General features: G+C 44.8%; 1 protein-coding gene across 4 annotated transcripts in view; it reads right to left on the bottom strand.

The window, feature by feature from the left end:
• The window catches only part of LOC146185027 (sarcoplasmic calcium-binding proteins I, III, and IV-like), a 40564-nt gene that overhangs the window by 477 nt on the left and 18663 nt on the right, over nt 1-21424 (bottom strand). Inside the window, exons 2-7 of one of the 4 annotated variants that reach the window (XM_084605999.1) lie at nt 20599-20754; nt 20246-20347; nt 18077-18129; nt 13553-13666; nt 2458-2590; nt 1829-1926 (exon numbers count right to left, since the gene is read on the bottom strand). In XM_084605999.1, coding sequence (XP_084462125.1) covers nt 1829-1926; nt 2458-2590; nt 13553-13666; nt 18077-18129; nt 20246-20294 — 447 coding nt within the window. In that variant the 5' untranslated portion in view covers nt 20295-20347; nt 20599-20754. Of the gene's footprint in view, nt 1-1828; nt 1927-2457; nt 2591-13552; nt 13667-18076; nt 18130-20245; nt 20348-20515; nt 20755-21424 lie in introns of those variants that run through there. The other 3 variants (XM_084606000.1, XM_084606001.1, XM_084606002.1) reach the window with 3 other exon arrangements.

Raw genomic sequence — 21424 nt, 5'->3', positions numbered from 1 at the left:
CTTAATTGCAAAACATGCTTAAAATGTGATCACATTTTCAAGCTAAACTCGCAACAAAATGGTCTAATATAAAGTAATACACAAAAAAAGAAATTTACAATTTATTCCTGAAAGCACTTTTAAAACCCACATGTATAAATGTAGCTTAGTGATAAGTAAAATCTCATAAATTCGACCCAGATAATTAGAATAATTCGAACCAGGAGCACAGTCCCGGCCGACGCCGATGTAAAATCTATGGCGTCGGACGCTCGTTAGTTAGGATGGGCGATCGCGTCGATCGATGTATGATCCCCGCAGCCAGCAATCACTGAAACAAGTCTCCCAGAGCATCATTTGTATGGAACAATAGTGCCAGCACATTTTGCGTGCTCTATGGCAGGTATAGGTACGACGACGATTGAAAGTTCCCATTTCTGATATTTAGCATTTAGCTCAGCCGCTTAGTTACGGTTTCGCTTTCCTTTACACCAACCCGCGGCCATTGGGGCTGTGATCACACGCACGCATCGGCCAGTCGCGCTGTTTCTGGCGCTGCTTGGCGCGTCACTGGGATCATTTTTATTTTTAAATGGCGTACGCGCTAGACACGCGCTAGACACGCGCAGTTTCACCGCGTCGACCTTGTGGTGAAGCATCTGGTGAAGCATGACTGTTGCGTGAAAAGCACCACTGCTACTGCGTTACATTGCGAAAAGGTTAGCGGAGGCTTTTACTATTTAGGACCACTTCTTCAACGTACGTGCCTGACAGCGCGCGCAAAGTAAATCAGTTGACGAAACTGGTAAAAAATGTCGTTCTCAATAGAGTTTCATCTCAAATGCAGATTATCATATAATATATGTGTTCATTATACCTTTAGAATTACTGGGGTGCAAACGGTTTTGAGAAGTATTTTTCAAGACCATTCAATAATTCGAACTTTCGATTAATTTGAACATTTCTCCTGTTCCTTTGAAAATGGAAGTTATGGAGTTTACCCAGGTTTACCCTGACTATGGAATATAGAAACATTTTTCACCAAAATCTCAGAATAAGTGCCTGTTTCATATGACAGCATTCACCAGGCTTAAGGGAGCATCTTTTGTTCAAAGTCATTTGTTTTCTTGTGCAAGGAAACCAAGAACAAGCAAATAAAAATTGAAGGAATATGTCTAATCAGTGCTCAGTTAATGTGGTGCACATTGTGTAATATATATGCAATGATCAATGATATTCTGTCGTGCTCAAGGTCACTAGACCTTTTATTTACTCATATAGCCCCCTGGTGCACAAAAATAACAGTACCCCGAAGAGGAAATGCTGTGATTTCAGCATTAAAATTACAGAACTGGTGCATACTATCACAATGTGTCTAGCACTTTCCCAAGTGCATTATACTTAATTACAAAATGTACAGTGAACACCGTGACATGCTATTCTGCTATCTGAGCACCCTGAAATCAGTGCTGGTATGTGAAGACAAAAATGAGGATATATATATTTTTTTATTTCTTCTCTTGACTTTCTTAAGCATAAGTTGGGTCACATTGATAATTAGCAAGCACCCTACCTAAAGTATAGGATTTAAAAGCTTGTAGAAAACAAAATGTACTGACTTTTTGTGCCAAATAAAACTTGGAATGGGCTGCTAAACTGCACTGAAACACTGGGTTTGCTATACAGGGATATGATGTGGCTTCAATGACTAACTACAGAACAAGCGATTGGGAAGATGTGTCTGTGCATACTCATAATTAAGTAGTTCTGCTATGAAACAGCAATGATATAGACAGTGATAATGAAGATAAATTTGTGCATGAAGCAGATAACAGATTGCGATACTTACATTGAGCATCTCCTTGAAACACTCATCAGCTCTGCTTATGTCGAGGTTGTGAGTTTTCAGGTACTTTTTGTAATCCTTTGCACACACTAAGCCGTCCTCTGGAAGCAGAAAATCGAATGAAGCCTAAATGCTGCTTAAAAATGAACAAGTGTGCCAACCAGGTCCTAGATGAATGCGCACTGTGTTGTGCTGACTCCCAGGTGAACTAATCCAGGCTGCTCACTTCGAACAGAAACTATCACTTGCATGTTCTCATCTTAGCATCTTTGGTAACAAGAATGCAAAGGGATGAATCCAATGCGGTCGTTCCAAGGGATATTGAGTGCCAAAATATTCAGAAGCCATATGTTTTGTCTCCTATATTACAGGGGTTATAATATATATATATATACATAATCGGTAAGCATGCAGCATACTTTTGAAATATTCATCTTAGTCAACTATTTTCTCTCTCTCTCTCTATATATATATATATATATATATATATATATATATATATATATAATCGGTAAACATGCAACATACTTTTGGAATATTCATCTTAGCAGCTTATAATATTTGCTGCCTCATCTTGAAAGGCAATTGAAGTTCCATATCAGATGTCAGCAGTCTGCATATATTGTCCTTACTGTTTGAGTCCATGATGAGGAAGAAAAGGTGCAGGTATTTTTGCAGAAAGTCTGGCAAGTCCTTGACACTTTTAGTGCTCTTGCCAAGATTGGTGAAGAATTTCAGCCATTCGTCAAATTCCACAATGTGGTCCTGCATAGTAATATTACACCAAGTATATTATTATAACTTTAAGTGTAAAGAACTGTCATGCTTTATACACTGCATGCTAGTATTTAAACCAAAATTATTTCTGAAATAAAACTGTGTAGTACACCTTAATGGCATATAATTGAAATCATACTCTTGGAAATTGCCTAGCTCATAACATGAATTGAATTTCTAATTTAACAATTTTGCAGCTGGAACTGCATTGAAACCATCAAGCACGCAGTAGTAGCTAGAAAATTGAAATATAGAAATTTCAAGCAGTAGTGTTAAGTTTAACATACATGATAGGTAGCCCTGGCACAGACTCAACGTGGCGTGGTTTTATTTTTATACCTTCGGCGCTCTTTAAGGGGCGTGCGTATTTTGTGCTCTGCGCCATCTTCGAAGTATCAAAAGTCGATATGCGTGAGAATCAAGCGCCCAGCGTACATGCTTAATACGAATTTCAGGAGTATCCTGCATGATCATGTCCACACCGATTTCGCCCTCGCCCTGTCGCTGCCGCGGTGCCACGACCTCGTGCGCTGTGTACGCCACTGTAGTGACAATATGTAAGCCATGTAGACCTCATGATTCATGAATGATCCGCAAGCGTTCTTTCCTGCAACACGTGGATTATTGAGGAAGAGCCACATATTTAGGGCATATGTGCTTGGGGGGAGACGTGCAATTATCAGCAATGATGAAGATATATATAGTGAGTGGAAATGATGAAAATTACGCAATTAATAGCAGGAATAAATAGCATGCGTTCGCTTTGAAGGAGGATTCATTTTGAACAGCAACTGGTTCTTATCGAGGTCCTGGATATACCAATACACATGGAGCTTTTTTTCCCCACGTGCAGTACATATGTGACACACACACACACACACACACACACACACACACACACACACACACACACACACACACACACACACACACACACACACACACACACACACACACACACACACACACACACACACACACACACACACACACGCACGCACACATAGCAGGAAATTGAAGGGGAGATGAGGGGCTCGATATACAATTAAAGGAGCAGTCTACGAGTCCAAGGTAAACGTATGAGGATATTATATTATTTTTTGTGTGTTTTGTAGTTTGTCTTGACCAGAATTAGTCTGGTGATGATTTTAGGGGAGGGTGCCCCGCCGGGGTGGTGCAGTGGTAAGACGCCCGACTACTGTGCCGGAGTTCCCGGGTTCGAACCCGACCGCGGCGGCTGCGTTTCGATGGAGGCGAAACGAAGAGGCGTCGTGTGCTGTGCGATGTCAGCGCACGTTAAAGATCCCCAGGTGGTCGAAATTACTCCGTAGCCCTCCACTACGGCTCCTCTTTCTCTCTTTCCACTTTCATTCCTACCCTCCTCCCTTCCCCTACGGCGCGGTTCGGGTGTCCACAGAGCAAGTGTGACGTAGTTACTGCGCCTTTCCCTTCCTGTGAACCAATTTAACTTTAACTTTATTTTAGGGAGAAAGAATATAAATGCAAAGTGGAAGGAAAAATAAAATTCAGGGGCACTTTGGCTCACTAAAGTGCTTCAAGGCGGAAGGAAGCCTTCCCCGCCGCGCTGCTTAGGCATTGACTGCGAGACTGTTTGTGATTGACTAGAATTGTGAGATACTGCGCCTTTTCTTTGATGTCAAACAATATTTAGTTACAAAATGAATGCAAAAAGAAGGTATCCAAACATCATTCTGTGTACAAAGCGACAGTATAGACCTTATTAGGGAGCCTACATGTTGCGCCACGGCGCAACCCAGTAAAAAAAAATCAATGGGTCCAATTGGGAAGACCAGTCAGATTGAATTGGTTCTGCTAATCCCAAATGGTTTGTCCAATGGGTACTGTCCAACCCAAATGGTTTCTCCACTCCCAATTGAGCAGCCCGGTTGGTTTCCTCACTCCCAATTGGGAATGAAGAAACCATTTGGGGGTCCCAATTGGGATTGAATAAACCCATTGGGAAGCCCAATGGGTTACTTCAATCCCAATTGGGATTCCTTTGCTCCCAATTGGGACGCCCAATTGAAACGAATTGGGCTTCCCATTGGTTCTAATTGGTCCTAAGCAAACATTCCCGATTGGGAAAGTCAAGTCAGTGATATCCTTGACTGAGATGTGCACAGATATACATACCTCTATTAAAAGACAACAGTGAAAAATTTAAGTTCTTATAAAAAGTATATGCCGCTTAATCTTATTAATTGATTATATCATGTTCACTCTAAGTGCAGGCATAATTAAATAAGTTAACTCTGAATAACAAAAATGTGTCACTGGTCCCAGCAGCACTGTTCAAAGAATGGAGTATATAAGTCTGCAACCTGTGGATATATACATTGAATCTGTATTAGTTCCATGTGTGTGTAATGCTTGCTTGTCTCATATATGATTTCTGTAAAAAATTGTAATTTCATTCCACTTGTATAGAAGTCGGCTCCCCTATAACTTCTGGACACAAAACATTGAAATTGCATTTCCATTCTTTTTTTTTTTTCAGCTATGTGAGTTCAAACCATTTGGGTTCAATGGGTATGCCATTTGAGTTCAATTGATGAACCATTTGGTCTTCATGGGTGACCTATTATTTTCAATTGGGAGCACCAATTCATATCAAATGGTCAGGCCCAATGGGTGGCGAAAACACAATTGGTTTTTGACCCATTCATTTCAATTGGGAAATTCCCAATTGGACCCATTGACTTTTTTTGAGTGGGAACCTTATAGAGGGCGTGCGCATCGATGATCGATGCGCACGCTGTTCATGCTTTATATGAAAAACCTGGAACGGAGGATACAAGACCTAGGTTTTAACCTGTCATATAGATTAGGTGGAAAGGCAGTAGAGCAGCGCCTCCCCGGTTTGATGTATGCAGACTATATTGTGCTGCTAGCTGAGAGTCTGGAAGAATTGCAAACTCTAGCACGGCCGGTCTCGGGGGAGAGCGCGCGCTCTTTCTTACGGCCTTCTCAATCGCCGCGGGAACAATGGGAACTTTTCTCCTTGAGTTGCGCTCTCCGCCACCGCAAGGGGCGCAACCTGCTCACTGTTCGCTCCGCGTCTGCTTCAGCGGCGGCGGGTGGCTTTTGCCTGGTTTCGCGCTGTCGCTCGCGAGTTTCGTGGTGAGTGCAGCCCCGAAATGAAAGAACACAGAAGGTAGATGCTGCAGCGGCATGTCGTCAACGTACTAGACACGTGAATGGATATAAAAAACACTGTCGTTCAGCAAACGTTCGACAGACATGGCATACATTGCGGCATGGTAGCTACTTTTGTCCATTTTAATCCGCATTTTTCCCAAGCGTGTACAAGAATAGGAACAAAAAAAAAAACTGAATGAGAAGTGATCACATCGAAGCTTCTTCAAGGCTAACATGACATCAACTCGTCAGCTACAGCAAAACCGTCTTTAGCGCTAGATGCGAAACCATTCATGTAACACCGAAGATGAAAATAATTTCATAAAAATGTATTGTAAATTGCAAAATGCTTTCATGATATAAATTATTAGTATAACAGTCAAAGTAAACGTTGTAGAGTTGAGTTTTAAATGTTATTACAGTTCATATATTAGACAATGTGGGGTATTATAAATGTTATTTTAGTTTTGCTAATAAACATTGCTTTAATGAAATTTTACATGACATTAAGCTTGTTATGAAATCAATAAAAAATGGTTTGATATTCATGACATAACTTGTGCTCGAAATGGTAAAAAAAGGCCAATAAATGATGAAGGTGATACTCGATGCAGTGACTTACAAATGAGTTCACCTGCTATATCGAAAGTATGCAAGAAACTTCTAAAGCTTTAAAGAAGGATACTCTCACTGAAAACTCATTTCAAGCCCTATATAGCGACCCATTGAGGCTCTATTCGGGAAAGTAAGGTTAATGTGCGGAAGGAAATGACATATGCTAGATGCGAGGGCCGTAACAGCTAGCGGCACATGGCTACATTGTCAAGACGGACGTTTCATCTGAGAGCAAAATCAAGGCACTGAAGGAAGTGATGGCATCTCTTACCATCCCATTTCTCACTGTCACATATTCCGGTTTACCTTACGCCGCTGGATATATCGTTTAGTTAATCAACTTCGGGTGTGACGCTTGCGCTATTCTTCTTGAAACTAGCGAAAGAAGCAGACCCATGTAGTACGCTCTTCTACGAGGACAATATTCTAGTGGACTGCATTATCCGAAACCAGAGCTTGTTGCCCTCTTGGACAAGCTTTTTTTTTTTCGAAAAGGCTGCCGTGCACCTAGTATACACATTCAGTCAGCATTTCAGATTTCGACATTTAGTTGCCCGAAAGGAATTGACAACAGCTATGTTATTAGGTCCGCTTCTTTGATATTTGAAACATTTCTCAGAATTCTTCTTCTCAATTAATTATACCAGGAAAGTGACAGAGAAGACCGAGAGGCCAACTCCACAAGCCGTGCAGGAAGATTTTGAGACTAAATTTTCTAGACGCAGATCGCATTTTAATGAATTGATGAATATATACCTATGTATAACTTTGAAGGACAATATTTTTATTGTTTGCTGCTCTTTTCCATTGTGCTTAACTGTTTATGCCCATTTCCTTGATTAAAAGTAGTCGCGAGACTACATATACATCTTCGGTCTTTCATCGACTGATATGTTTGGAACGAAGCTAGAACAGCCCACTCCACTAGACAAATGAAATTTTTACTATATGAATAAATTTTTGTTCTTTACTCTGAATCTGAGACGCGCCATGAATTTTTGCCTGCGCCTCTTCTGATCTAAACGAAAACGGTAGCGGTTGACAGTCCCCACCCAACAGTTCACCATGCACTCACGTCAGGTCGCGCTACACCTGCTTAAAACATTCAAAGGCACATTGCATAGCCTGGCAAATTTATTTTTGTACAAAACTTAGGGGTAAAAAATGTTGAAGTGTACCCGAAGCTTCATTCGACCGTGCACGGCCGCACTGACGAAGGAGCGCGCGCGTGAGCGGATTGTTGACTGTATTTTATTCCTCGTACACGATAAATGTTCGATGTTGATTACGGACTTTGTACAAACCATAAGGGGCGAAATGTCAGGACCTGCCGGTTGCAACTGACGCGGGCGAAGCTAAAAGCGAGCGCGCGTTTCCCTTGCGTGTGAACGGCTGTAGCGGAGGAGCAGCAGTGGGGCGGTGGCGACCCCACCGAGGCGCGGCGGGCGGTTGAAACAGACCCCATTGGAGAGGCCGTAAGAGAAGAGAAGCGCTCTCTCCCTCGAGACCGGGAAGCGCTCTCTCCCTCGAGACCGGCCGTGACTCTAGTTAAGTATTGCGGAGACGAAGGGGACGCTCTAAGCTTCAGTTTTAGCGCAGTTAAGTCAGGTCTGATGATTTTCAACGGCTCAACTGTTGAGGGCCTTAAAATACAAGGCCATGAAATACACAGAGTAGCAGAATACAAATATCTGGGAGTATGGGTAAACGAAGGATTGGCATACATTGGAAAGCATGAGCAATCACTTAAGGCCAAAGGACGAAGGAATGCCGGGATAATGAAGCATAGGGCATTGTGGGGATTCAACAGGTATGAGGTTTTGAGGGGTATTTGAAAAGAATTATGGTGCCCAGACTTACTTTCGGAAATGCGGTTTTATGCCTAAAATCAGAGGTACAGTCGACATTAGAAATAAATCAGAAATCCGTTGGACGATTAGCACTAGGTACCCACGGCAAAACTACAAATGAGGCGGTACAGGGTGATGTATGCTGGGCATCTTTCGAAGTACGGGAAGCTCAGAGTAAAATATTATATGAGGAACGCCTGAGGAAATTGAACAGTAACAGATGGGCATCTAAAGTATTTAAATACCTGTACTTAAAAAGCGTTGACTCTCAATGGAGGAAAAGAACTAGGAAACTAACTAGTAAGTATGCTATTCACAAGGACGGAGAAATAAAGAGCATTAAGCAACAGGTGAAAAACACAGAAGGTAAAAATTGGATAAATTCGGTGGAAAAGAAACAGAATGTGGAATTATACCGAAAGTGGAAAATGCAGATCAGGAAGGAAGCTTTCTTTGATAACTCAAGAGGCAGTGCCCTACGTTTTGAAGCTAGATCAGGATGCCTTAGAACACGCAGCTACAAAAAGAAAGTTAACAATAAAGATGACGCATGTGCTGTATGTGGTAACGCCAGTGAAACAATTGACCATATTATACTCGAATGTAATGGTATCCATCCGGAAGTCGATTCAGGCGCAGTCACTGTTCCTGAAGCTCTGGGGTACCAGTGGCCGGGTGAATAAACCGGCGGTGGAAACTAGCAAAAAACGACTGGAAGATTGGTGGCTTAAAAGCAGAGAAGTGACATAATGTTAGTAATGTAGAAAAAAAAATTAAGAAATAGAATGATGGTTTAGTTAACCAATCTAAATCAATAATTAAGATATAGGGAGAAAAATGAGCATGATAGCTACGGCCACCCCCCCGTTTCAAAGGGGATGCTCATATATTCCATCCATCCATCCATCCCACCACAGATTGATTGATAGATTAAAACTTTATTTTCCATCGATTTAGGAGGCCCCTAGTCCCCGCTCCTGGCACGCAAGCCTGAGGAACGTGTGTGTATGTGTGTGTGAACAACTATTTCCGCCAGAATGGAGGCCCCCTACTCCCCGCCCCCGGCACACAGGCCTAGGGGACGGGGGCCGGGATCTCCACGATTAGAGGCAGGCAAAGAGGTCTTGGTTCCTTGCGGCCTCTTCCGCCAAGCGGATGGCTTGCTTCTGAAGAGTTGGGTCCTCGCTCCGCAGAAGGGTTTCCCAGGCTTTTTTGTCTTAGCCCCTGGGGAGCTAGCGCATTCCCAAATTACGTGGTTGAGGGTCCCTCTCTCCCCACATTGCTTGCATTTATCGTCCTATCGCTCATCTTTCTGGACGTGATAGGCCCAGACCGGGTGGATGTAATTCCCTGCCTGTAGACGCCGCCATGCGATCGCCTCTTTAATGTTCAGACGCTTATCTGATGGTGGCACCAGTTTTCTGCTTTGTCTATAATTTTCGACTATTTCTGTGTCATTTAATAGACGTTCGTCCATGTTCTGGCAATCAGGCGGCTCCACGGTTACCCGGAAATAGAGATCTCGGGTTAACTCGTGTGCCGCCTCGTTACCAGGAACAGACGCGTGCGCTGGAGTCCAATCTCCTGGTGACGTCATCACCAGTCATGACCGAATGTGACGTCATTGTCACTTCCGGTTATTAGACATCACCGGATGTGACCTCATGATGACGTCTCATGGGGGAATGATGTCACCGTCTACGACGTCACAATGTGACGGCTGTGGACGTCTCTAAACGTCTAACCATTACTATTGGTTAGTGATAGTTAATAATGACGAACTTTCTGAGTACTAATTATTGTCTGGCTAGTGTTCGTTAAACACACCTTATCTAGTAAGTGATGGTCAGTGATAGTTACGATGACCTCCAAATACGTGGGTTCCCATGGGCATCATGCTCAACTATTTTATTATTAGTCGTAAATTGTCCGATGAGACTTCTGGTTGGTCGCTTCGAATTTGGCGAACCCCGCGGCCCACTTCCACCATCGGCGCGTTGTTTTACGGCTAAAGCGTTTAATGGCTCATGCTGTCGTGGACAAAATGTGTCCCGCTTCATAGAGGTCTGGACCAATCAGAATACCACCACAGTATGCGCGAATGCGCGCCTTATATGGCCACATTCCAATCAATGGTCAATTACCGACAATTAATTAATTGCTATTTAAGTAAGTACTTTTAAGAACTAATTAGGTAACTCGTTAATAAAGTAATTAATTACTAATTATGTTATGATTGGTTTATTAATGTCCTGTTACATGATCAATTATTTACCAATTAATTACTACACAAGTAATTCCTAATTTGTGCCAGTTGCGTAGCAGAATGCGGCACTCAGGCCTTTCACTACTTTAGTCGCTAAAGTCCCTCATAATTTTTTTCCTTCCGCATTGCATATATTCTTTCTCCCTAAAATCATCACCGGACAAATTCTGGTCAAGATCAACTACAAAACACTAAAAAAAAAAAAAAAAATTGTCGACGATTACGTTACCTCCTAATGCGAAATTTGAGCGCAACTCGTCAGTTGTTTCACCTGTTTCGATAGATTGAGGCAAAGATTTCGAGCAAGACATGTATGTACTATTAATTACAGACAACTATTTTATTTTTCACACATATTCCTTCAAGAAACACTCCACGAACCGTTCTTGACTATCATGAAGGAAGCTTTGTGGTCGGAGGCTGCGGGATGCAGCGCGTGGGCCCATAGAAACGTTGCGCGGCGGAGACTAATGCCACAAGCTGCAGACGAGGAGAACCTTCGCAAATATCTTAAACTGACTTGAAAACGCTGTAGCCAAAGTTAGCAAGTGTCTCATCGGATTTCTAGCAATATATGTTTTAAAGGAAAATGAGGGCGGGCTAGATCCAGGCCAAGCCTTCCTCGAAAACCAAGGGACGATGGCTAGAGATCCGGACTATCAAACTAGCTGTATATACGCAAACTACATCAAAATGTGCTTTTCTTTGTGAGTGTGTGAATTCTCGGTTACTGCACGTTACCCCGCAGTTCGGTGTGGGCGCTCGCATGATTCTTGAATTATTATCTTAGCTGTGTGTACCATGTGTGGTCACGTCTTCCACTTGAGCTCTGAAACTTGCCTTTCATAATTGGTTCACAGGAATGGAAAGGCGCATTATCTGTCACACTTGCTTCTGTGAACACTTGAATCATGCAGTAAGGGAAGGAAGGAAGAAAGGTGGGAGTGAAAGTGGAGCTGGTTACAACGGAAAGACGCAGTATCTGTCACACTTCTTTCTATGGGCACCTGAATCGTGCCGTAAGGGAAAAAAGGAAGGTGGGAGTGAAAGTGGAGCTGGTTACGAGTAACAACGTCGACGCCGCGAAACCCAGGAACGGGCGCCAAAGAGCTGCGCTCTAAAAATAATATTGTTACATGGTGGCATGACAAGCGATGGAACACGGCGACACAACAGAAACAGAACGAAATGACATGACGATGCAGTATGCGTTTATGGCCAGCGGATGTTGTTATTGTTGTTGTTGTTTTCCTCTATTGTGATGGCACATACCCACACAGGGGGATCGGCCAAGAATTGGGGTGCAGAGATATTAGATTTTGAGATGTATAACTACATTAATGCCGCGAACCAATCAATTCTTTCGACAGCCACTGGCATGCGGCCTTATCACTGTGAATATAGCGCGCTGATCGATTCTGTAGAGTGTTTATTGATGCTCGTTGTCCCTACTACGTACGCTTTATAATTTTCTTTATCGCGCAAGATGCGTCGAGATGTATCTCGAAGATGCCAACCACTCTCTTGTGTTTCTACAATATGTTTCAGGTTATGCCAGTCGCCGTTTTAGGCTTTATTTAGATGTTTCTTTTGTGTTTGCGTCTTTCTCATCTTTGTCCTCGTCTTTCGCGCTGTTTATTCCAATGAGCAATCAAATAGCCCGCACTTCAACGCTTATAAATTGAGCGTTGGCGGGCGTGACAGGCATTCGTAGATTGACTACCACCGAGCACGATTGTTGCTATCGCCGCCGCCACTTGCTTAGATTTTTTGCGGTTGCAAGTCAGTCCAATAAAGAGTTTATTCCAGTGAAGCTCAAGCCTCCTCATTTGTTGCTAGCGGCATCGTCACCACTACGTGACAATTATGGGCAGGCGAAAAGCAAAACAATGGCCCGCTACGCCCGACCAGCGGTAGCTATGTTTCATTTCGGATAACTCCGGATTAAAGTCACTTTTCGGTGATGAGATCACCATACAGCCTAACTGTTTAAATCAAAGTGGAAGAAAGAACTTCGAATCCAAAGCTTTACTGCTGAAGGATTTGGATTCGAAAGTTGTCTGGCTTTTGCGATACCGGATAAGTGGCACAAATCTACGAAATGGCGAACTATCGGATTTTGTTTACAAAATTTTGATAAAGTTGTCCTCAGTGTCCCCTTTAAAGGGACCCTGAAACGATAATTGCGGTAATATTCTAATGAGAGGAATCCAGATATGGTGCATTTTGTGCCTATTCCAGTCAAGTTTAAAACATCTGCGTAAGCATGTAAAATTTACAAATAACCTACTCCTAGTGACCCCTCGCAACAGATTAGGGTGACATTCCCACACGCTCCCTTTGACGTTGACGTCAACTACGCTTTCTTTGTGCGCCCGCTCACAGCCACAGGAGAGCGCCGCCGCAACTTGTTTTCTTCCTTTTATTTTTATTTTCTTGCTTGCGCACCGGCTTGCGTTGAGTTCGAGGGAGAGAGGAGTAGCGTCATTTTCGATCGTCGATACGTTCGGTGAAGCTAGTTAAAAAAAATTAGAGGAATTCAACGCTGCTGAACCGAATGTGGAGCGAAAGCTTTGGCTGCGGACGACCGAGCGTTGCATTGAACCAGCATTCCGTTAAGTCCTCCTCCTCGCCGCTGCGGAGTCGGCGGCGGTGCACCTCTGACGTCATACGCCGCGCACCTGTGGCGAAAATCGGTCTTGGCGCGTGCGCACTGCTTTTTCAGGCACCGTGAAATGCTCGAAGGGTAGCATCTCTACAAAATGCTTACGTTGCGGAAAGACTGTTGAAATTTCAAATTTTAGTCAATAGCATTCATAGTTTCTTTAAGATGCGTGTGCACAGGAAGAGTAAAACCACCTGTTCTATAATATTCGCGAATTGGCCGTGACTCCTGCGCACTTGCAATGCTTCAAAGTAGAACCTTTAGCAAGGCTTATATTTCACCAATAAAGTCCGGGCTTTTTCTTTGAATGCGCATATGTATACGTATAGATTAATTGTTCGTGCTATTCGACGAGAAATAAGGGTGCACTTATACACTTATAGAGCATAGCGAACCTTGTTGAAGTCCGCGTGTTCTGTGAGCTCGTTCCACCATCGCTCGAGGACCATCTTCCACCTCTCGTAGACCTCCTTCTCAAGTTTTCCACGGCGTTGCAGCTTGGTGTAGTTCTGTAAGGCGGAATATGAAGGTTCAGAGGAAATGAAGCAATCATGATTGTCTAATCTTAAGAGTGTATGTCGTCAGTTGGAACCTCTGTCGCGACCTCTAGCTTCCAACTAGAATAACAGCTCTGTGCTATGTGCAACGATCGAGAAATCGTATGACATAACCTCGGAATGCTGTACGACGAATGTTTGCGTCACCATTGTGAAAATAAAGTCGAGGAAAGGCATAGGCACCATTAAAGGTACATCGTCGGCTTCTGCAAGCTATACTTTTACTCAGAGATGTGTGTTGTGTGCAACGAGAAATCACATGACATTACCTGGAACGCCTCACAACAGACGCTGCGTTACAATTTGTTACGAAATTAAGGAAAACTAGTACAACATGGAGGTCCGCCGATTATATCGTATAAGCAAACGGCGCTCTGGAGGCGGGCGAGTGGGAGAGGTGGCTGCTCCTAGCCCATGGTCCTGGCCCTACGGGGCTGGGAATGGTAGGCCCTGTCGTGGTAGCCATCGCCTCGGTGGCGGGCGCAATGGCTGCCCACAACAGCAGGTGCAACCGCCAATGGCAGGCGAGCCCGCACCGCAAACGGCGGGGGCCCACCAGGCGGCTACGAGTGCGTGGCACGCATGACACCGGTGACGCTCCTTCCGCGCTGGCTCAGTGGCTAAGCCGCTTGGATACTGAATCAGAGTATCGGGTTTCGAGTTCATGTGTAGTGTGATGTCAGAGCAAGATCCCCGTGGTAAAATTATTCCGCAGCCCTTCACTAAGGTACCCCTTTCTCCGATAGCCTGAGTCGCTTTGTGACGATAAACCCTAAGACAACCCAAACCTCTTTCTCTCTTCGCTCACTCATACCTTCTTTCTTTTCCTTACGACAAGGTTCAAGTGTCCACGAAGATTTGCGGCTACTGCGCATAATTCCTTTCTTGTAAACTAGTAATTTACAAGGTAGACATCCGCTCATGTTTAACATTTATGTGGTATTCACTAAGTCGCTTATTTAGGCAGCGGTCTGATTGATTTATAGGAAGGGAAAGGCGCTGTAACTGTCTGACTTGTTATCTGTGGACACCTCAACCACACCGTAAAGGAAGGGAGGAAGGTGGGAGTGAAAGAGGAAAATGTACAGGTTACCACTTTCTTGTGGCAATGTATATAGGCAACGGTCTGTCTGCCATATATAGAACTTGCCACAAGAAAGTGGTAACCTGTAGTACATTCTCCGTACATGCCACGAACGGGTTTTTATGCCGTATGAGGGTTCGGGCAATTTGGCTCGTCACTGGTCACAAGTGCGCACCCAACTTTGAAGACAGTTCAGTGATATAGGCAAACATGGTGATCAAAAAACGAGAGAGAGAGATTATTGAAGCTGCGGCAGTGGAAAAAGAGGGGTTGGAAAAGTGTGTTAGTCCTTCTGTTTCATTATCAAAAAAAAAAAGATTTTTTTTTTTTTTGGATTCGGCGCAGTAGGCGATTGTGTACAAAGTGCTCACGTGTAGATTGGTTTTTATGTTTTTTGTTCTTATGTATTGACTCATTATGCGATTGACAATATAAACGTTGCTTGTTTCAGCAGTCAGGCCGAAATAAAAATTCGTTTAGTTGAAGTTAGTGCTCATGTTGTGTCCCTTCATTGTTGTGCGCTCTGGAACCTCATGCATATAGCCCGAACCCTGACCCTCCATGACATTCTGCCGGAGCGGATAGGATGGAATAAACTTTATTGCTCTACTTTACAGATATTATTTCCGACAGAGTTCTTCCTTTTCGTCGATGGCTTGGCTCCGCCTCACAGTGTTGGCGCCCCTATTCCAGGGCATAACGGAGTTTTGCTGCTCGCTGGGAATGGATGACCAGTCCTCGTTGGAGGATTGGGTTGCCGCTGGAGAGCATACTCTCCCCACTGTTCCGCACTCGGATTTTCTAGTTTGTGGAAAGCTTTTTCTATCGCATTCCCAAGTGATGTGATATAGGGTGGGTATAGCACCACACCAAGGACAAACATCCCTGTATCGGTTCGGGAACATTTTGCTTAAGATGTGTAAATTAGGGAAGGTTCCAGTTTGCAATTTCTGCCAGTAGACTTCTTCCTGTTGATTTAAGACGTTGTGGGGAGGAGGGTATTTTATTATCGTCCCTTTGTAATAATTTAAGATATCAGAATACGTCGGGATTAGCCTAATGAAAATATCCGGGTCCGCGTTGTGAAGCGCTCGGTTCGTGTGCTGGCGAGCACTTCGTCAGCCCTTTACTTATACACTCAATCTCGGTGCGTCCCGGTATGCAGAAAATGGTGTGTGTAATTGGTTCTCTAGGTAGGCCCGCGCGAAGGAGAATTTGACGCTTTGTGGCCTATTCTGCCGTTGGTAAGTTAAGGCATGCCTCTCTCGAATCTGTCAGAACTGTCAAGGGTTTGTTTGCCCGGTAGCCCTCCGCGGCCGCTAGAGCAACAGTCATTTCTTCTCCTTCGGTTACCGTGCAGTCCCGTGCCGACGCGCTAGTCACTTCCTTGAGGTTCGAACCTATCACTGTCGCTACGGCTTTGTATTTATCTGTCCACGTTGTTCTGTATCAATAAAGCGCGGCATCTGTATAGTAGTAGTAGTAGTTGTGATTTATTATCATTAATCGAAAAGAAAAGAGTGTTGCCGGCCACGGCAACTGCTATCTAAAAAAGTGAAGCACCTGAGCGGCGGCCGGCGAGAAAGAAAAGGGGATAGAGAGAGGATAGCGTGGGGAGGGGAGCGATAGGAAGAAATGACAGGGGTAGCTTTGTACATTATTTACAAAATACAAAAGGTCAACGAGTTCGCGTCGCTCGCACGCAAGTGTCTGAGCACTTTCCACAAATGCCTGCGCGCGAGCGGTCACTACAATTGTTTACAATATAGTTACATGGGTGTATATACATATCCGCGCGCGCTTAGCGTTCTATCGCAGGCACATCGCGCGCGCGCCACAACGCACAAGCTGTCGGGGTGGAACGCTCGGCAGCATACGTCCAAGGCAGGGAGCTTTCGGGTCACACGCGCACTACTTGGCGCAGAGCAAGCGGGACTTCAAGCCTGCCTGCTCGATGAACGCTCTGAGGCTCACCATTGTCCTCTCACAGGTGCGCGCATTGCCTCGCGGCCATAGGAGCGTCTCGATGCTGTCTGGGATGATTCCGAGCGCCCTATAAGTCACGACACCGTGTTCGCTTTTGTTGCTAAGTATTTTCCTACATATTTTGCTCGGGCTTCACGCCTGGCCGATTGTAGGTGGGGATTCATGTTTTTGGGGAGCGAGCTCACCTTAAAGGGGCTGCGGAAATTGTCGGCTATGCTCGCTATTCTCTGTTCTAGCTTTTAAGGCGAAAGCCTTTAATGGCTCATGCTGTCGTGGACAAAATGTGTCCCGCTTTTGCGGCGGCTCTGATTGGCCGAGGCGAGATGACGTCATAGAGGTCTCGACCAATCATAGACACCGCCACAGTATGCGCGAATGTGTGCCTTATATCACCATATGTCACAATGATCAATTACTGATTAATTATTGAATGATCAACTAATCAATGACTAATTATAAAAATTAAATAATAACTAATTAACTAGTAATTAGTGTAAGTTGCGTAGCAGAATGCGGCACTCAGGCTTTCGCCTTTCACTACTTCCGTCACTAAAGTCCCTTGTAATTTTTTTTTAACTTCCCGATACCCCAGTATGCTCTTCGCGGTGGAGCGCGCATGCCTACTACCCTTCTTGTTTCAGTGCCGGCGCGCACAGCTGCAGCATAGTGCAGAAATACCGCTATCCTCCTCCTCCCCTTCGGGATGCGCGGCATACAAGTAGTTCTATGTGGCATTGGGCATACATGACTACTTTATTGAGGGGCTTTAACGACTAGCCTCTCCACTCCTCTCCGTGGCGGCTGGTGCACGGCGTACGTGACTGGCAGCACCTGTGGCTCTTTAGCGGTCAAATTACGGCGCGACATGACCTTCAGAATTGTACACCGGGGGAGTAGAGCTACCACTATAAAACGTCGAGTCTCTCCAGCGTATCCCAAATAAAAAAATGCGCCTGGTCCGTCCTCGTACCCTCTTTGCCAAAAGGAGCCACGCCGATGGCAGAACTACCAGTGCGGATAAAATGTAATCGCTCCGGCCGCTAACTCTTATCTCGCGTATTTTTAGGACGTGCACGTGTGTATTCGTCGGATATTTCTCTTAGCGTGTACGTACGTGTACTCCCACAGAAGTCTGGCTCACTGTCTGTTAAAAAGTGCTCCAAAACGCGTGGCGGTGCAAATGGCTTTTCTTTTTCTTCTCGCCGATGCGGAAAATGATGACATAAATAAATATACATCAATCCTCTTCCGAAGAATTCATTTGTATAAGAAGGAAAGCGCACAAAACATACCTCTGCTAAAGTGTTGAAATCGTCCCAGGTGAGTATGCCGTCCTTGTTGCAATCTGAAATTCGAGAAATGGGTAAACCATAGCAGCCGACAGGACGTGCTTTGCGCATGTTGCCGTTAACATAACGCTATTGGTATTACAGCTGTGCACGGGCCGAACTTTTGAGCCCGGCCCCGACGCTACAGATCTGAACCCGGCCCGGCCCGACTCTGAAAGCCCGTCATGCCATATTTGCATTTGAAGCGATGATACAGAAAGAAATAATTTCAGGATGATAATTTTATCCAAGATCTTGAAATGCTGAGTTTTCACGTTTGAAATGAAAAAAAAAAAAAAAATCGCTAATATATAGAGAGGCAGCACATACTGCAATTAACTTATTGTGCAAAATCAAGTTATGCATTGAATTTAGGCATTTGCGGCGTTCCTAGACCCCTCTGCTCGGTGACTGACGGCTACCAAAAATACGTTCTCGGCGAGGAGGCGAGAAGGAAAGGCGGATCGACGCCGGGAAAGAACTCCGAAGCTCCCGCGTGGGGAGGACGCGGGAAAATGATGTGCATTATGCTTATCTTATCGTGCTATGGCCGTATTCGGGCTTTCGCAAAAGTTGCATGTTTCGGGCCCGGCCCTGGCCCGAGCCCGTGCACAGCTCTAACTGGCATACAGGAGATACAGATATATATATATATATATATATATATATATATATATACATATATATATATATATATATATATATATATATATATATCGGTTCGGTAGCATAAGATCATTTTATTATGGCCAAATAAGAGGTTGGCATTTTAATCTCAGAGAATCAATGTTCAGTGTGGAGAGGAAAAGTTGAATGCTCACCCTCTCGCTTTAACATTACGATTCCGTTCTCACACTTTTAGCGTATTTAGTGTCCATTAATGTACCGAGTTGGTCATTTTCACGTTATGATCCTATAAGTAGTATAGTGAAAGAAGTAGTAGTAGTATGAGGCTTTTATTCGGCCAAAAATTACAGGCCGAGCATGTTAACTAACTGGGCGACTAGTCGACGCTGTCGTTGCCCTTCTGTGCCACCAGTCAAGCCAGGCTGTGATGGAAGAGGAGGGATATGAACACGTTTGCAGCTAGCTGGGCAGTGAAAGAGACAATAGGCATGTTTGCATAGGTGGAGGGGCAATTAAGAATATAAAAGGTCGAATCGATAGCGACAGAGGAATAGGCGGGATGGGATAATAAGTTGATGCGCTGGAGAAGGCGAGCCTCTGACGCAGTGAGTGATAGATGAGGGGATGGGTATAGAAGCTTATCGAGAAGAAGCTGGAGGTACTACACCTCCCTAATGGCGCGGCGCATGGAGAGTCTGCCACCATCATCCGTGGGCTTGGGTCAGGGAATAAACGGTGCCAAGTTAAGAGTGTCACGGTCGAGTTGATGGACCAGTTCTCATCGGGTGGCTGCTCATGGCCCTACGGGGTTGGGAATGGTAAGCCCCCGCCTGCCACCGGCGGTTTATCTGTTGTAGGCCGTCATATTGCACCCGCCACCGCTTCGGTGACGGACGACGGCTGTTGCGACGCGCGTCTTTCTTTATCTCCCTCTCTTCTTATTTTCTTTCTTTATGCTCTATTATCTCCTCTGTCCGCACGAGGCAGCGGAGGTGGATCAGCAACAGAGCCAGCAGCAGGCCCGTGCATTTTCTTTTCCTACAGTCGCAACAACCACAACAAATCCCTGAATGTCTAGGTACCCAACGGAAGAAAACAGCCACTCGTTCGACCTCTTGTTGAAGGGGGTAGTGAGAGCTTTTCTGTATGTGGCGGAGAACGGCGTGAGATTCGCAATACACATGTGTACTTCCGAAGAAAGGGAAGGAGGGCAAATGACCAGAGAGGTGGCTTTGGTGGATGCCATGGGCAAGGATCTCGAGATATAAAGAAAAACCTAAAGATGCTTGAAAAAAATTTAACTGCGCGGATGGGGATGTTTGTTCCGACAACCCACCGGTCGCGTATCTTCAGCCAGCAAGTGGTTACCGTGGTTACTTCTGATTTCAGCTTTTTGCATGGCAGCTATAGTGGTGCCGTTTGTACATCGCATGCTGAGCATTATATCCACCTTCGCTCATATAACATGAGCCGCAGCGAGCAGCTCCTTCATCAAATAGCACTTACCCCAAAAATTATGGAACGTGTACAAGTGCCTGTGTCTGAAACCAGACATGGTCGGTCCAATCGAGCCAGGTATCAATCGTACCAAATGCCGTTAAATGGTACCTGAAAGCAAAAAGAGAAAACGCAGCCTGAATACTATTTTAATCACGATCATCTTGTGCACATGCATGGTGCACCTTATGGTGCGTGTACTAGGGAAAGGTAAGATGAAAAAAATGTGGGGGACACTAAGCTCCGCCGTCAAGGGTATGGCGCAATAGCGTTACACACACACGGACGATGCTTTATCACTTGTTTTATTTTAGTAGTGAGAGCTACATTACTGCATCTCGCCGTTTCGCTGTGGCTCTCACCTCACCAGTTCTGAGCATGCGCGAGGAACCGAGCGACGTCAGAGCCGCGCAGAAGGAGGCCGTCGCTTGGCGGCGCCTGCAAGCTGGGAATTTCCAAAGTCCCGTCTGGCTTTTCCACACGCAAGTGGAGGAAAAGGCGGACGATAAATGCGAAACCTGCGGAGAAAGGGGTACTCTGGATCACATAATCTGGCAATGCCTTGATTCCCCTGGTGCCAAGGAAAACATAAATAGTAGAGAAGGCTGGGAACTGCTACTGCGGAGCGAGTCCCCCGCCAACCAGCAGCAAGCTATCCGCCTGGCGGCTGAAGCCGCGAAGAAACACTGTCGCTTCGCCTGTCTTTAGTCGCGGAGGCCCCGGCCGCCGTCCCATAGGCCTGCGTGCCGGGGGCGGGGAGTAGGCGGCCTCCTACATCGGTGGAAAAATAAAGTTCATAACAACAACAACAACTGGTGCGCCGCGCCGACCGCGGGAACAGACACCGCTCGCCTCGGATTGAGGAGTTTCGCGGTCTACTGCGCATCTGCGAGGAGCCGAGTGACGTCAGAGCTGCGCAACGCCTTGCCAAGCGGAGACGCGTAGATGCTGATCACAACAACAACAACAACAATAATAATAATAATAATAATAATAATAATAATAATAATAATAATAATAATAATAATAATAATAATAATAATAATAATAATAATAATAATAATAATAATAATAATAATAATAATAAATTGGTTCACAGGAAAGGAAAGGCGCGCAGTATTTGTCACACGCTCTACGGACACCTGAAAAGCGTTGTAATGGAGAGAGGAAGGTGGGGGAGAAAGGGGA

The sequence above is a fragment of the Amblyomma maculatum genome, chromosome 6, assembly GCF_055883805.1.
Source record: "Amblyomma maculatum isolate TAMU_Amacu chromosome 6, ASM5588380v1, whole genome shotgun sequence".
Classification (NCBI taxonomy): Eukaryota; Metazoa; Arthropoda; class Arachnida; order Ixodida; family Ixodidae; genus Amblyomma; species Amblyomma maculatum.
This window is presented reverse-complemented; position numbering and strand designations above follow the sequence as displayed.